The 17,501-nt window shown below is 35.5% G+C and overlaps 2 protein-coding genes across 2 annotated transcripts; both read right to left on the bottom strand.

Annotated features, from left to right (window-relative positions):
- Positions 1-53: 53 nt before the first annotated feature.
- pitrm1 (pitrilysin metallopeptidase 1) lies at positions 54-11,790 on the bottom strand. The gene is made up of 27 exons (XM_043221844.1): positions 11,588-11,790; positions 11,250-11,346; positions 10,167-10,273; positions 9,892-10,043; positions 9,694-9,808; positions 9,509-9,605; positions 8,463-8,623; positions 8,257-8,383; positions 7,218-7,306; positions 7,003-7,131; positions 6,810-6,923; positions 6,585-6,681; positions 5,851-5,985; positions 5,376-5,514; positions 5,184-5,300; positions 4,969-5,098; positions 3,921-4,041; positions 3,721-3,797; positions 3,477-3,642; positions 3,295-3,395; positions 2,619-2,739; positions 2,488-2,538; positions 2,289-2,401; positions 1,616-1,741; positions 1,356-1,501; positions 579-681; positions 54-448 (listed from the first exon to the last, which is right to left on the bottom strand). Exons 1-27 carry the CDS (start codon positions 11,632-11,634, stop codon positions 355-357), a joined length of 3,072 nt encoding a protein of 1,023 aa, XP_043077779.1. The 5' UTR covers positions 11,635-11,790; the 3' UTR covers positions 54-354.
- A 1,236-nt stretch (positions 11,791-13,026) lies between these two features.
- Positions 13,027-17,034, bottom strand: klf6b (Kruppel-like factor 6b). Its single transcript, XM_043224637.1, has 4 exons — positions 16,736-17,034; positions 15,596-16,058; positions 14,423-14,546; positions 13,027-14,356 (listed from the first exon to the last, which is right to left on the bottom strand). Exons 1-4 carry the CDS (start codon positions 16,835-16,837, stop codon positions 14,305-14,307), a joined length of 741 nt encoding a protein of 246 aa, XP_043080572.1. The 5' UTR covers positions 16,838-17,034; the 3' UTR covers positions 13,027-14,304.
- Positions 17,035-17,501: the final 467 nt, after the last annotated feature.

Here is a 17,501-nt window from a genome sequence, read left to right as displayed (position 1 = left end):
AAATCTAATTATTTAAAATGGTTTTCTTTTTTAATAGAAAACACAATCACTAGTTAAACATGGTCATGTTTATTATAATTCTATACATCTCATAAATAATGTCCAATTTATAAATCTCACTCAAATTACAACACTGCAGCATAATTTTTGACGTTGTTATAAAAAGATGGAAGTCCACCATCAACAATGTGCCGTATAACCAAAATAGTTTTAGTGAACTAATAAGTGATACTTTAAATTTTTTTTTTTTTTTAAGCACCTCATGAAGATGACATGAAGAAAAAAATCTTCTGTGCGTGATCCAGAAGCATGTGCGTGTCTTACACAGTCCTAACAATAAGAAGAGAAAACAGTCTATTTGACCACCCAGGATGGGTCTTTTCTGATGCTTTCATTTTCCGGGCCTAGAATAGCCACCCCACATGTCTGCTGACCGACTCCGAGATACCTGTGTATACACACACACACACACACACTAATTACACAAATCCAAAAATACAAAGCACCAGCATTCAATCATACAAATATTTTTCAAATTTTATTAGGTAATTATAGTATATACACAAATGTCTGGTTACCTGCCGGCGACGTCAATTATGTTTTTATCGGTCACCGCGAACAGTCTCTCTCTGTATCTTTGTTTAATCTCATCTGTAATGCCGTTTAAAAACCGTCCCAAACCTACAGCACAATAACAAGATCGTTGTGAAGTAAAGAGCAAAAATCCAAAAAATAACTCAACACCCAAATACTATGCATTTAAACTTTAAATTAAGCAATTTTAATTAAGCATTAAAATTGAAGCACCTGAACATTTAAACACTTCTACACTTTGTACAAACATCTACATCAGGGTTTTCAAAGAAAAGCTGATAATTAATCATCATTTTATTTCATTTTCTTATTGTTTTACATTTTACGTTACATTTGAACCATGAATATACTGTATACTGTATATACACATATACATATATACATACATATATATACATATATATATATATATATATATATACATACATATATATACATATATATATATATATATATATATATATATATATATATATATATATATATATATATATATATATATATATATATATATATATATATATATATATATATATATATATATATATATATATATATATATATATATATATATATATATATATATATATATATATATATATATATATATATACATATATATATATATATATATATATATATATATATATATATATATATATATACATACATATATATATATATATATATATATATATATATATATAGTAAATAATAGACAGATGTCACTCAGTGTCCAGGATGCAGTTCACATTACTGACCTTTATCTGAAGGAGCGATAGGCGCATCAACAGCTGAGAAAACCGAGAGCTTGGCCTCATCGATGTCCTGCTGGGTAAACTTTCCCGCTCGTGCCCACTCTACTCCACCGCGGAAAGCTGACAACGTCTGGGTGGAGTTTGGATCTCTGAGAGATTGCGATGATAAATTAGATAATAAAACTTGATCAACATCATTATACATAAAGGAAACGCACTAATGGGTACGTTGCATCAGAGCCGATGAAACGTGCCACATGTACCTATAGGAATAAAATGAGAACAGGCCGCCTCCTCCCATTCTAGCTCCGCCTCCATAAGCTCCACCCTTTTCTCTGATCTCTCCATGCAGGAACTTGGCGGTCATCATCCTTGCTAAAATGCACAAACTGAGAGAACAGCAGATGAGCAGAATGAGTAAAGGGCTGCATGAATAAATCAAAATATGACTCAGAATTGTGCTATTAATTTAATTTAATTCAATAAATACATTTGAACTGTAAAATATATTTTTATTATTGTAATGTTTTAAAAATGTATGTTATGCTATCTTTAAGCATACCATTCAATATTTTAATTTAGCAGTAGCAGTGCTGTTAAACAAGTGCATCCATTATGTTTACATAATATAAGTGTGCTGTGTGTGTGTGTGTGTGTGTAATATATATATATAATAAATACACGTATATATTTCAGAAAAATGTGTTACATTTATATATTAAAATATGCTAATTATATGAATATAGATAAATATAGACATGCAACTACATGTAAATATTCTAAAAATATATGCAGTAATTAATAATCTTGTCTGTTAAACAAAAATGTTTAAAATAAAATGAAATAATATAGTTTTAAAAATAAATATATTTTTTTCCCAAACTGTGTAGCACTAAGTTAACAATCAAGGTTGTTTTCCAAGAGTGTGTGTTGTACCTGGCATAGTCGGTGTGTGTGAACGGGACGGCTCGCACACACTCGCTGACAAAGTTCACATTAAATGGAAGCTGGAAATATGTCTTCATCTGACAGGGTTTGAAATGAGGCTCCTGGCAGGATGAGGAGGAAGATCAGTGAGAACCATACACATCAGTCAAACCTGAAAGATACTTTAATGTTATTCAAACGCACTCACTGAGATGAGTTTACGACTCGCAGATGATCCAGACTGAGAATCGAATGCTCTCTATGAGAAAAAATAAATAAATAAATAAATTTAAGTTATAAGCAAACATAATTAATTGTGATAAGTTGATTCTGTCTCACCTCCACAACGAGTGGTCTGACAGGTTTGCGCTCCTTCCTGTTGGCTGCTATATTACCTACAAACCTCTCCATCTCTCCAGCTACTTCCGACATTTTCTGTGGTGTCGCATTTACTGCACACCTGAAATTTAAAATTTATAAACCTGTATACATAAACCTGTACAATATATTAATACATTTTCACTAAAAATAAAATAAAATTATAACTAAAATTTTCAAAAATACACAAAATAACTAAAATTGCAAAAATTAAAAAAATCTAAATATTAAAAATATAATAAAAAAATAATAGTCTAATTTATACATGATCTGAAAGCTAAATAATTAAGCGTTCAGTTAATGTATGGTTTAATAGGATATGATATATGGTTCAGATACAACTATTTGAACTAATAATCTGGATTAAAAATATTAAGAAACATACCTTTAAAGCAATCCACATTAATTTACGCAATGTATATTACTAAACAAAAAGTTTATTTATATACAGTAGGAAATTTAGAAAATATCTTCATGGAACCTGATCTTTACTTAATATCCTAATGATCATTTTAACCCATTCAATGCATTTTCAGCTACTGGCTTGTGTGGTTTATACCGTCTGGTCATTTCTATTTTCAAAACGAAAGCAATGACTAGCCCTTTCATTTGTTCATTTCCTGTGGTGGTCGTTTACCTCATGCTCTCAGGATTCAACAGATGTCTCTTTAACCGGGGAAGCTTCCTCAAAACTGAAGTCAGATCAGTCATCTCGGCTATTCGTTTCAGAAACTTCACCTGAAATTGAAAACAGAAATGTGCAGCAACTTATTCCTCTCGAAGCGGTCGATGACTGGAGATCAACACCTCGGCACTCACCTGGTCCATCCCGCTGAAGGTCTCCTGCAGGTCTGCTGTGGGCGTGAGGGTCCGGGCCGCACGCGTCATCGCGTACATGTGACCGGAATAAGAGATGCCATTGGACAGCTCCTGCGCTGACATCATGACCAGCACACGCAGACGCTGCTCGTCATCAAAATGAGGGCTGGAGATGTACATCAAAAATCACCATCATTTTATAATCATTAGACTTGTCATTAAAAGTGTCTCTTTTCTGACTAACCTGTTGAAAATGTCACTCCACAATTGAAACATGTCGGGTAGATTCCTCTCCAGACAGGAAGATGAGAGGATTATACCCTTTAAAAAAAAAAAAAAAAACACACACAAAGACAAAAGCATAGATTACATACTCGATCTTCAGAACCCTACAACCTACAACCCTCTGGTTGATATTTATGTGAATTCATATGAAGGAGATACCTGCTCATACAGATCTAGGTCACCGGTGTCTGGTATGATCTGTGGAGATACAGACATGCCTCCAGTCTTCAGTTCAATACGCTGAGCCTGCTGACGATAATCCAGCTCTCCACAGCCCAACCTGAGATTATAGGATCAGTACATCATTCTGTGGAGTCCCTATTTTCCTTTTTTTAAATTTTATATAACAAGGATGTAAACTGATCAAAAGCAAATAAATAAAAAAAATAAATAAATCTAATAACTGCTGTTCTTCTGAACTTTTCAATTCATAAAAGAACCCTGGGGTAAAAAAAGTGGTGTGGGTTCCACAAAAATATTAAGCGGCACAATGATTAACACAGATAATAATAATAATAATAAATGTTTCTTGAACAGCAAAACAGCATATTACAATTTCTGAAAGATCATGTGAAACTAAAGATTGGAGAAACTATGCTGATAGTTCAGCTTTGAATCACACAAATAGATCAGATTTTAAAATATATTACAATAATAACACAACAACAAAAAAATAGAGTTACCAAGAGTATTAAATACAGAGTAAAACATATCTCCATAAACTCACTAAGAGCTGATTAGATTATAGAAAGTGTTTCCAACTCTGACACTGACAGATATACATGCAAGTATGTGTATACATAACCTTTTTGTTCATTTCACGCATTACATTTGAAGTCATCACTTATGAACTATTATTAATTGTTACTTACTAGATTTGTGAGCAAATAGTATAAACAGTTTTATAATGCAAAGCCTGTCCGCAGCAATTACTGCATAGTGTAAAAATAAATACCTTTATATGCCAATATTATACCAAATATGCACAAGGCCATATACTGAAAATATAATGCATCGGTCCATAATAATGCTGCTGGATGCCACATTTAAAAAATTTTTAAGTAGTCCCACTGACCCCAAACCTTTGAGCTGCAGTGTATATACAGTGTATTTTCACACAGACTTGTATGAGTGTGTTGGTATATAATGGATGCTACGGAGTCCACGTTACAGTACGTGGCAGTGATAGACCACGAAGGTTTCATACTTGGTAATGACGCTGCAGAACAGAGGAACGTAGATCTTCAGGTCTTCAGGGAGGGAGTTGAGGTTGCACATGGCTCTGAAATACACCATGCCGTTGGTGGGCTGCTCACAGTACTGTACAGGTACACCGCCTACAAAGACACAGTCAAGTTTGTTTTTTGCATCTATAATGCTAAATTTTAAAGTGCTTGTTATATGCATGCATGTGCGCTTCACCTGCAGTTCCCAGCTGTACAGGTGTGTAGGGAATGACGGGCTCGATGTCGGACACCTTTAAAGCGGGTAGACAGGAAGCGTCTTGAGTCGTGCTTTGAGCGGCCAGCAGCTGCAACCCTGACGTAACAACAACAACAACGTTAAAGCATCTACACAATTATACTCGTCCGTCCTGTGCTCTCATGATCACACCTTTCTCGTAGATGTCTTTGTGGTCTGCTTCGCTGAGGTTCTGTATCTTCTGCTGGAGCTTCTGTTCCTCAGCTTCAGCCTGTTTCTCCAAGAACCTCTCGTCAGGGCTCATGCTGAGGGTCAGTCGATGCGTGTTATCCTGAAACAGACACGCATTACCTAATTCAGCAAATTTGAATTATAAATAATTATGAAACAACCATAAAAGCTCTCCAACAATGACCACAATCATTTTTTTTTTTTTTTTAATTGTATTATTCTTTTTTGCTATTTCCCGTTTAGTTTTGGTGCATTTTTTCAGTGTTTTCTAGTTTTAGGCTGATGATACACCGGACAAACTTTTTTGAGCAATGTTTCAATTGTTTCTGGATAATTTAGATCAGTCTTGGACCCTGTCTGTCACCTGGATGACTGTTTGCAGCAACATTTTGTAAAGTTGCAAGGCAACACATCATCAGCCTTAGGGTTTTATTACCTTAAAGTAGTACTGGACTTTGTCCTGGAGGTAGCGAGGGTTCTCCTTCAAACACTGCCGGAATCGGGACACGTTCTCACTGATCTTCAACAGCTGCACTGGATCACCGTCATGATTCCAGCAAGTCGCAACATACTAACAGACAGACAGACAGACTTAATCTCAATATTAATAATGTAAGTGTTAAAATGTTTTTTTTAATGTTACCCTCAAATATCTTGTAAAATCTGCTAAAACAAACTTATTACTATAAAAAAAAATAAAAAAAAAGGTAAATGTTTAAAAAAAAAAAAATGTACACATTTTTTTAAAATACATTTAATATTTCCAACTAAGACGCATATCTAATATTTATTTATTTTTATTTTAATTCAGCTTTATTTCAATTACCAAAACATTTTTTGTAGCTTTACTTAATTTTTAAGAACAATCAGAGCCATGGTTCAATAGTTAGTGCTTGTGTAAAATTAAAGAAAAACACATTTGTGTATGTGTCAGGGTTATTATAGTTTACAGTTAACTAAAATTAAAAAAATATATATAATGTAGTTAGTTTCCAAGGCAACATTTCTTTAATTTAGGTAAATTAATTTGAATAACAATGTCTAAAAATTAAAAATAAGCTACATAGACAAAAACCCACAATATATAAAAATTGAAAACAAAAATAAAAATAGTTTTAAATATTATAAAATTAAAAAAAAAAAAATCTGTATGTGTGTATGTTTACTCACTGAAGCGAGAGCTAGACCAAAGCTGGTAGACTGATGTTTCATCTGAATCTCGATTTTATGCAGCAGAGCTTCAATCTGCTCCTCTTCAAAACCGGTTCTGAAACAGCATGTCATTTACATTTATTCTAATCTAAACTGATCAACAATTCTGAATTTTCAGGAGTCAATCCAAAGCTTGATTTCATTTAAAACACCTTACTGCATTAAAGCAATGAAAACACTCACGCGATGATGTCATCGATGGTTTGAGCAATGATGCGTTTGACCGTCTCCGTGTCGGCCTCGGCCATGCCCTGAAGACCAATAGTGAAAGACGCTTGTCTAGTGCTGCCATCAAACCTGCGATCAATCACACATTTATGAAACACCACTCTCAATAATCAGCGATGAACTGATTTTGGTCGTCAAAACCACGTACCCCACTGAAGAGGAGAAGTCAGAGCCGATTTCAGGTTCGATCAGGGCTTTGTAGAAGGGAGAGTTCGGACCAGAGATCATCAGAGAGGAGAGGAGGCTCAGAATGAACGCCTCAAACGTGTCTGTGATGCTGAAAGACATGCAGATGAGCAGACAGTTAAACCATCACTGGAAAGCATTAAATGACAGAAAGCACTTAAATGTGTGTCCACTCACTCTCCCAGCAGATAGCTCATGCAGAGCGTGTTTTGTTTCATGGGATCAGGAGCGAGGGCGTCAGGCCTGCAAGTCACATGATCCACTCTCTGAACAAAACAAAAAAACGTTACAAACCTCACGATGCTGTTTTTTATTGCAGGGATGCTTCGAAAAGCTTTGAAACATTCACAAAGCACACATTAAGAGCTTGTTTCAAACTCGCCAAATCACACGATTCCAGGAAATTAGGCTTCATTATGTCACACCATTTTGAACCTTATTATTCAAAACATTTCAGAATCTTTGGTTTGGAGCTTGTTTTTTCAAACCTGCCAAGTCAGTACATTTTAGCACAAAAATGTTTTGTCAAACCTCAGTATTGAAACATTTAATTTTAGCAAATTTAGGTTCTCGAACCTTGGTTTCCTGTATTATATCAGTGATCCAATGCTCATATTTCAAGTTGGCAAGTTACATTATTTCAGCAAACAAGGTTTAAACACCTCTTTTTTTTTTAAAAGCATCCAAATCTTTAGATTCAAAAGTGAACCTATAAACAAGCACCCAATGGTTTTAACTGAACTTGGAGGTGATTTTTTAATTCTTTATGCAAGTTCAGTTTTATTACTTATGTGTGCAATGCATAATACAAAAATGAGGTTATTTTATTCCTTCTAATGCACCGTATTAGTCTACCTAATAATACACAAAATAAGCAGTAACAAATTTAAAAAAAAACAGTTAAAGGAGCTTTCTTATTCAAGGTTATTTAAATATTTGTTAATTACATTTAATAGCATTACAGCTTTGTGAAAAAATTAACCTGGTTCATAAGCCGTGCAATCATTCATGTTCGGAGGCTATATTTACATTTTGACCAGAGGGTACTGCCAGACCATAGCTTTTCAAATTCAGACACTTCGGAAAAAAAAAGCTTATCATTACGCAAAATACTTGACTGAGTTGATTCAGAGTTTTGAAAAGCTTAACTTCCCCATCACTAATTCTCTGTGTTTATTATACTGGTCACTTTCACGTGTGCACTGTTTAAACGTACAGGTTTGTCCCAGTGTGTCTGAGGTGGAACTGCAGTGTTTGGTTCTGTTCTCTCGAATTTAGACAGAGCCTCTTCTTCTATCTGTTTCAGGTGCTGCTCCAGCGGTAAGTCCCCATACGTGAAGAACCTGCAACACAGGCGATAATGAGCACCGTCTGCTTTCTGCACAGTCTTTTACTGCTTGTGAGAGTTGTGTGTGTGTTTACCGTGCATTGCTGGGGTGGTAGTGTGTGGCGTGGAAGTGTCTGAGCTGCTCCCAGGTCAGGTCAGGAATGGCTAGCGGCTCTCCTCCGGACACAACAGAGTATGTGTGATCGGGCAGGAGCTTATTCTGCAGGTGCTGAGCGTACAGACGCTCGTTATCTGACTACACAAACAACACATGCAAGAGTGACAGAACAGACCGTTAGTCTCAAATCAACAGAAATGTGGCATCTAGTAGCATTGCAGCTCCTATTTCTAATAGGGGAAACGGACAGGTGCAGTGACATATTCGGTATAGTGTGCATTATGCATATTTAATAACATTATGGAGATATTTATTACACTACGGCATAATGGCTATGATGCTGCTTTAGGCATGTAAATCTACAGAGTGTGTTTTGTAATACTTGTGATGGCCAAAATAAGGACTTATAATCTAATGATAAAAATTGATCATTTAAAATACAAAAGAAAAAAAGTAGCTGTTTACTATAATCAATAAATACTTTTTTTAATTGATACAGATTTTGCTTTGTTTTAAATAGTTCAATGCACATATTTGGGATTACACTGTGTTTTAGAAGTTTAGATTTAGTAGCATTTATTTGATCCAAAATACAGTAAAACTGTGAAAAATTATTGCCATTAAAAATAAATGCTTTCCAATTTTAATATACATTTAAAACATCATTATCAATGTTAAGAACAGATGTGCTGCTTAATATTTTGTGGAAGCCATGATACTTTTTCAGGAAACACAGAACAGTGTTTATTTGAAACCGAAATTTTCAGCAACATTATAAATATTTTTAAGTTTTGAGTAATTTGATGCATTATTCTTTGAACAAAAGTATATAAATTGTTAAAAAAACTTTTGAACAATAGTGCATAATGTCACTTATTATATAAAAAAAATTATATATATATATATATATATATATATATATATATATATATATATATATATATATATATATAATTTATTTTTAATATATATATTTTTTTATTTTTTTATTTTTATTAGAATAGCACAAAATAATTTTCTTACAAATACTCCCTTCATCTCATTAAACACCACACCCTTGAACACCAGACGACTCGAGGGGTCTGTGGGGGTCTCGTGCTCCAGCCTCCAGCCCTCCTGCCTAAAAAAACCCCATCAAAATCCTTTTCAGAACCAAACTGTTTGTCAATGACACTATTTCAGTATGTTCCAGAGTCATGGCCTTTTACCAGAAGTCCAGTTCTCTGAGACATGGGAAGAAGACAGCATCCAGATAAACTGACAGAAGGTTCTGGAAGTCTGTGGCATTCTGTGTGGAGAACGGGTACATCGTGTAATCGCTCGCTGGTGGGAGAAATCGACATGATCAGAAATACAAATCACACACACATACGCTCACTTTAACCCAAACATCCTTCAGAAGGTACCTGTGAAGGCATTCATGAAGGTGGAGAGCGAGCGATTGAGCATCTTAAAGAAGGGGTCTCTACAGGGGAAGCGCTGAGAGCCGCACAGAACCGTGTGCTCCAAAATGTGAGGAACACCGGTGCTGTCCATCGGCGTGGTACGAAACTGCACACTACAGTAATAACACAGGCAGAACACACACTCAAAACAATAAGCACACCATCTGGGGATGTAACGGTATTCAAATTAAAATCCTAAAGACATTTCAAAACCTTTGTGTCCGAGCACACTGTACCTGAAGAGGTTGTTGGAATCGTCTCGGGCTGCATGTAGATACTGAGCTCCTGTGGCATCATGGGAGAGTTTAACGGCTGTTAGGAACAAATCTGGCACTGCTGTTACCTAAAAGAAATATAAGCACTTTCACAAGTTCTGGAAGACTATCAATGGTAACTAACATTTTTCCTAGTCTAACAATTACAGTATAATAGCTTAGAACACAGTTATCCCTATAAAGCCTACTGTATCATATTTGATATATATATATATATATATATATATATATATATATATATATATATATATATATATATATATATACACACACACACACACACACACACACACACACACACACACACACACACACACAATTACATGCTTTCTGTTGTCCAATTCATATTTCATAAATAATTTTTTTTAAGTGTCCCTTTAGTTGGTTAATGTTCATGAAGTAACCATAAGTTTATGCTGTACTATAATATTTGATGAACATTTACTTGACGGAAGCATATTCACTTCATTATCCATCATTTTTGGCAGAAACCGTGTTAAAAAGTGAACATCAGATATAATCCATCAGGCTTTAATTTCTACAGTTTTGCATTATATGTTTTAAAACAACAACAAAAAAAACCCCTAAAATTACCTGGACATATTTTTGAGAAATACAGAGTTATAAAGATACCACTGATTTATAAGCTATAAAAATTTCATTCACTTCTTGTCAAAGAAATAAAAGCAACTACAACAAATTTCATATTTTCTGCAAAATTCCAAGTTTAAGTCTCTGAATAAACTGTGTTTTTGCCATAAAAGCATGATGTTCTAAATATGATGCTGAACAACAAGAGAAAACAGATACACTAAAAAAATATTAAAAATTTAACTTTTCCACCACTCTAAATATGATTTAATATGTAAGGCTGTACTGTATCGTAACCTATATCAACCCGCTAGAGGTTGTAAAATGCACTTAATTTATTTTGGTTTAACAGAAACTCTCAAAGTGTAAAGTGAACCTGCTTCACTATGGGATGAGATGGAAACAGCACAGGCATCAGGTGAATTTTGATGATTTGTTTACTCCTTCCTTTACCTCTTTTACAGTGAACCCGTGGATCTTCTGTCCCGCTGTGTACTGCAGTGCTCTCTCTACAGCAGAGCTGCCTCTCGACCTCCACGAGCCCTGGAAACTACAAACCCCTCATTCATCAGACCAACAGACCTCACTAATCAGCATGACTGGGCTTTTCCCAGAGGATTACGTGCTACATTACCAAACATCCAAAGTTACATCTATAAAATAACGATGTCAATGTATAACAACGGTCAATTAAACGCAATTAAAATACTAATAACAGCTCAAAGAAGATCACGCATACATCTGTCACCGAAGTTTAATTCATCTGAACTGAGAAGAGCAGTGTTACTCACCTCAGATTCTTGAGTTTCGTAATCAATACCTTGCTATGGCGAAACATTTTAGATGCTTCAATCTACTGTCTCTAATAATTACTGTGACTGCCGCACCAATTTAAAAATGAAAACACGTTACATGTGTGTTGCGAGATTCATGTTTCCGTTATGATTAAAGCTCTGCCCTTCCATGTCCCATGCTGTAAACTGCGCATGCGCACTAGACGAGACCGCGAAGGCAAACAACGCTGCTTTTCATTGGCTGCTAGGTAAGAAGAGCGTACCTGATTGATTAATACCGAGTCACTCCTTGTACAGAATAAAAGTGTATCCACTAAATTAATAAAATTTATTTTATCTTAGGCGTGGGGAAAATATACGTACTTATAAAACAAAGGATAAAGAAATGCAGGATGTTTTTTTGTTTTTGTTTTTAATATTAGATCACTTTACCTAACACTTTTTATAATGACCGGCAGGTGTCAGTAAACACAGAGGTCACTAAATAAAACCAAGGGTCAAGTAGATAGAAATGGAAAGAGCACCCAAACAAACTTGTGCTTTTTGGGCATATTCCTATTAGAGTGTGTGTATATATATATATATATATATATATATATATATATATATATATATATATATATATATATATATATATATATATATATATACGTCTGTTAAATAATATTGAAAAATCTTTATTCAATGTTGGAAGCCTAAGTCCATTTAATATGTCAAATATGTTGTTTATATAATTTATTTTACTGCAGGCTTGTGATTAATTTATCAGAATTTAATTATTTAATCTAAAAATTACAATTTATAACAGACAGCAGCTTAGGGAACACATATTAATAGTTTCCTAATCTTACGTGTGTTCTTATCTTAAGTGTTACTCAGTTTATATATTACATATGAAACTTATATAATATATATATATATATATATATATATATATATATATATATATATATATATATATATATATATATTTTCATTTTTGAAAATTTGTTATGAACTTGCCATTTTCTGCAAATTAATTGGCAGAAAAATTCAGTGGCTTACTGTATGACATATTATTTGCTCTTTTCAGAACTGAAATATACCGACAGTCAGAAACAGTGAGACAGTGCCGTTTTAAAATATCTTTTTCAGGTGGGTTTGTTTGACATTTCTTTCCCTTTGTTTCTGTGTGTGAGGGTGGGTCTGAACATGTCATTCATCTCACTGATGTGTTTTAGGTTCATGTAGAGGTATGTCTATAAAACACTGCCAAACTTGAAGTACTGAACATTTGTAGTAACATTGAACACCAGCGCACCATATTTTTATTCAGTGTTCCAGAAAAGTCTGTTTACAGTTTTTTTCTGATAAAGGATCACAGTTTAATCTCTGTTGTGTAATGTTTTGCCCACTGTATATTAAGGAAAATAAAAAAAGAGTTTTATTTTTAAAAAATCATTTATTTTTGTGGTATAAAATGCATTCACAAAGATAATTACATTTTTACAACATACCGTTGCTTTTACATAAAGATCAGCTTTTCTACAAAAATAAAAGAACACAAACAAAAAGTACCAATTTTAATAAAAAAAAAAAAAGTACAACAAAAATTTGCATTAGTCTCTTTAGACAAAACGATTTGAAAGCTTACAAATGATTGTGACGTACAAGTAAAACGAAATATTTAGATTTTGGTTCTTGAAAAAATTCATGTAACATTGTACAGTTCACCTCATTGAAAAAAATCTTTATATGCATGCACATAAAGTGATAATATTGGAGTGCATTTTAAAATTCCCCCAAAGATACTGCAAATTCCAGTTACACTTTAAAAGCTTTCATATGATCAGTCCCTGAGTGAACATCCTCGTCTCTCTAACGTCTTCAGGACTTTAAACATCTGGACAACAAATGCTAGCGCTTTATCTGAGCCAACACGATGTCAGTCTGCGCTCGGAAAACCAGTGAAATATCCTGATGCATTTTTCAAATTCAAAATTATAGCATACTACACAGTAGCAAACCCAGCTCCTGATAATTATTCAATAACAGTTCAGTCATTCCAGTCCTTCTGACACAAAATATACAGTATTTGATCTCTTGATGAATAGCTCATAATTGACTCTTAGAGAACCATTTTAAGGCACTAAATTTATTGGTTAAAAGTAATATCGGTATGACTAATGTACCTGTAAATGCTAAATGAAGCAGGTCATTTATTACCTTATTCACTCCTAAATGCAACATATTAGTACATTATAGGTACATATTAGCACATTCACAAAAGTTATTATTTTTTTAATTTGAGAGCGTAATAAAAAGCAATAAACGCTTAGCTTATATTGTGTGTTTTTATAAAGCTACATTATAAACATGGACACATCTGCTCCGTGTATATAAACATGTTAGCTGTGCAATAAAGCCGAGAGATTTTTTTTTTGATTTGATTTGATTTTTACATACATATTCATTGTAATTTCTAAAGCCTGCAAATATGCGAACTTACATTTAGTACCAGAGTTTCTGCATTTTCATTGCCTTTGTAACTTTGTGAAGACTTGAACCGAACAAGTCAAATGTCACCAGCATGGCAAAAAAAAACGCTATTACATGTGGTGAAACCATATTTTTAGCAAGAAGGTGCAAAATCTGCAACACTGACATTCGGCGAATATACAAAACCAGCTGTGGCAGGTCTTTGGGATTCTGTGCAGGCCTTCGGGGGTTTGCGTTCAGATGTGTCGCTTCATGTGCAAGGCCAGATGATCAGAACGAGAGAAACACCTGAAAATAAAACACGATTATGTACAGCCTGTTTGAAACACTGCGTCTGATCACACACACACACACCTGTCGCAGTGGCTGCATTTGAATGGTTTGGCTCCGGTGTGTTTTCTGAAGTGCCTCGTCAGTTCATCACTTCGAGCGAAGCGCCACTCACAGCCCTCCCATGAACACCTGTACGGCTTCTCACCTGCAGGCAGTCAGCAAACACACAACGGCACATAAACTGGGGTCTGACAAATAAAAGAAATAAATAGCTTAACAAATAAAACAAAGTAAAATCTCTAACTAAAAAGATACGCATTAACCTACATATAATGCGACAATAAACTGATATTATCAGAGGACCAGGACCACCTAAAAGGTGACATGAAAGCATAGTGAGAAAAAGGGATTCAATCTGGTTAGTTGGTACATAATGCAACATGTTAGAGCACTTTCTTCTGTGTTGCTTTATGACCTTTATTCGTTTTAGTGATTCGCTAATATTCTTTAGATTGCATGCAAGATGAAATGTGTGGGAACAGGGCTAGAGTGTACGACGGCAACATGAAGAATGAGCATTTCAGGAATGTAGGGAGTCACCAAACCGCATTTACACACGGTCTTCAAACATTCGCCTCCAGAGGAGGAGGTCACCTCTGCATGCATGCATTCAAACAGCGAGGGTGATGATGCAAGAGCAGCTCTACATGGGAATGAATGCATACTGTGCATGCACTTAAAACGTACATTTACGCAATAGCGGACACTTTTTAAGCAACTCAAAGCACACATTTAAGCAGTTCATGCAGGAACATGGCCCAAAATGTAGTAAAAAAGTTGCAGCTATTTTTTTGACAACAGAAGGCATGTAGTAGGTTGTGTACAATAGGCAACGTTTTGAACAGGCTAATAATTTAGGTCTTTACGTGAGCAAATATATCATATATTAGATATTATACAATAGGTATGATAAGGTAGGTTTATGGGGTAATAAAAAGCTAAAACCTAAAAACTATAATAGTTAATAAATAATACCAGTATACCATTTATATTTACATGCATTAGCAAGAAAGAACTGCATGAATGATTTTGTGAAGGCTTTAAAAAACACGCTTTGTAAGACAGATTGCTGAAGCCACGCTCAACGTGATCCAATTGGGAGAAGTTTTGTTTGCCAAAGCCGGGAGCACTGTTTTGGCAACAGTATATGAAAATACAGGTAGGACTACAGACGCGGACACAGCAACTGCTTACCGGTGTGTGTGCGCTGGTGTGCTTTCAGATGAGAGCTCTTGGTGTACACCTTCCTGCAGCCGTCGAAGTAGCACCGATGAGCTCTCCTTCGTCCTTCAGGTGACCCCTCATCCCCTCTCGCCCCTTCTGCGTCTTCTTTAACCCCCATCAGAGGGAGTGAGGGCGAGGAGGGCGGCGTCGGGGGTGTGTGTGAGTGCTCCCGCTCAGACACGCTGTGATCCAGCGGGCCTGCGAGCACATCGGCAGACTCCATGATCTTCTTGCAGCTGCCGAATGACGCATCGGAAGCCACAGCGGTCCCGTCCTGTATAGGGACGGAAGCTCCCGGAGAGGATGAGTTCGGTTCGGTCCCACAACAGCGCAGAAACTGATTCCAGAGATCGTCAGACTCGCATACTGATCTCAGATCAGCTGCGGAGACGTAGGGCTCATTCTGCAGATAGCGTTCAAGCTCCAGACAGGTCTATAAGAGAGAAGGGTAATCAAACACAACCCGAGTACTTTGCATGTAGGAAAAAACAGAATTGATATTCTGGTATCATAGCTTATCGTTCTTATTCCCATATGACTTTCTATGTTCTGTGCAGAGGTGCTCTCTTCTAAACTATTAAAGTCTAAATGCACTCTTTTGTGCTTCAATAACGATATAAAAGTACAATAAAATGAGTGCTCCTCACATGATACTTTAGGATTTTTGGAAGGACACGGGTGTGAGTAAATGGTGACAGAATTATAATTTTTGCGTGTACTTTGTGTTTAAAATATTACAGAAATAGTGGATTTGTTTGTGAAAGCTTAATGATACAATGCCATATTTTGGACCAGTTTAAACAACATGTGAATGCACAAAAATAGTAAAATAAACAAAAGTAAAAAAAAAAAGAAGAAGAAAACATGAATCATTTTGACTAGGAGGAAATATTCACTATGCAAAGGAAAATATGCTTTGCAATCATACTTATAAATAACATTTTAAAATGCTATAGTAAACTGCTATTTTGTTGAGCATAAAAGACAAAAATAATATTTTGAGCATGCATATATATATATATATATATATGTATATGTGTGTGTGTGTGTGTGTGTGTGTGTGCTTACTCAAAGTATCTGAAGAATAACGTTTACATTAGTTTATATTACCTGTTGCCAGTACTCCTCTAGAGACGGTAATGCGGAAAGGTATCCCGTGTCAAGGACACTCTGCAGCTCCTGGAAAATACTACACATGGGAATAACATCCATATTCCTCCCACGCGCAGACCTGTCAAACCCAGCTGGAAGAAGGTCCTGGAGAAGGCGCTTTCCCGCCGTGTCTTCATGCGCGGAGGTAAGGCGGCCGTTTGTTTGTCTTTAGCGGACGCTCGGCTGCACAGAAGCGCTGCAAACTTTCCAAGTTTCAAAACAAGCGAAACACGTTGAGTGACGTCACCAGCGGACGAATCAGAAGCGACCAGCCAATGTCCCGCCCACCATCTCAACTCCACCCAATGGGTGCGTCCGTCTGCCGATCTGGTTGAGGATTGGTCATCGGTAGGTTCCTCTGGGTGATGATTGGTGGGTTGTCGTTGGCGCTATTTCTGGGGGGTATATAAACATACCCCCTTCTTCGCAAATGAGGAAGTTGTGCATATTTTTACGAACAGAGATAGTGCTCTCTCTCTCTCTCTCTCTCTCTCTCTCTCTCTCTCTCTCTCTCTCTCTCTCTCTCTCTCTCACACCATTAAACACAATACATTACTTCATTACTTATAATACAGATGCCTATAAATCTGTACAGACAATACATAAAGTAAAAGAATAGGCTAAATAAATTTTTTTAAGAGATATTCACAGATAATCTTATCCTCAAATTCACTAATTCCAATGATTCTCCTTGAGTCCTGCAAACTGCATCAGTCTTAATCAT

This window comes from Puntigrus tetrazona, chromosome 2 (genome assembly GCF_018831695.1).
Source record: "Puntigrus tetrazona isolate hp1 chromosome 2, ASM1883169v1, whole genome shotgun sequence".
Lineage (NCBI taxonomy): Eukaryota > Metazoa > Chordata > Actinopteri > Cypriniformes > Cyprinidae > Puntigrus > Puntigrus tetrazona.
This window is presented reverse-complemented; position numbering and strand designations above follow the sequence as displayed.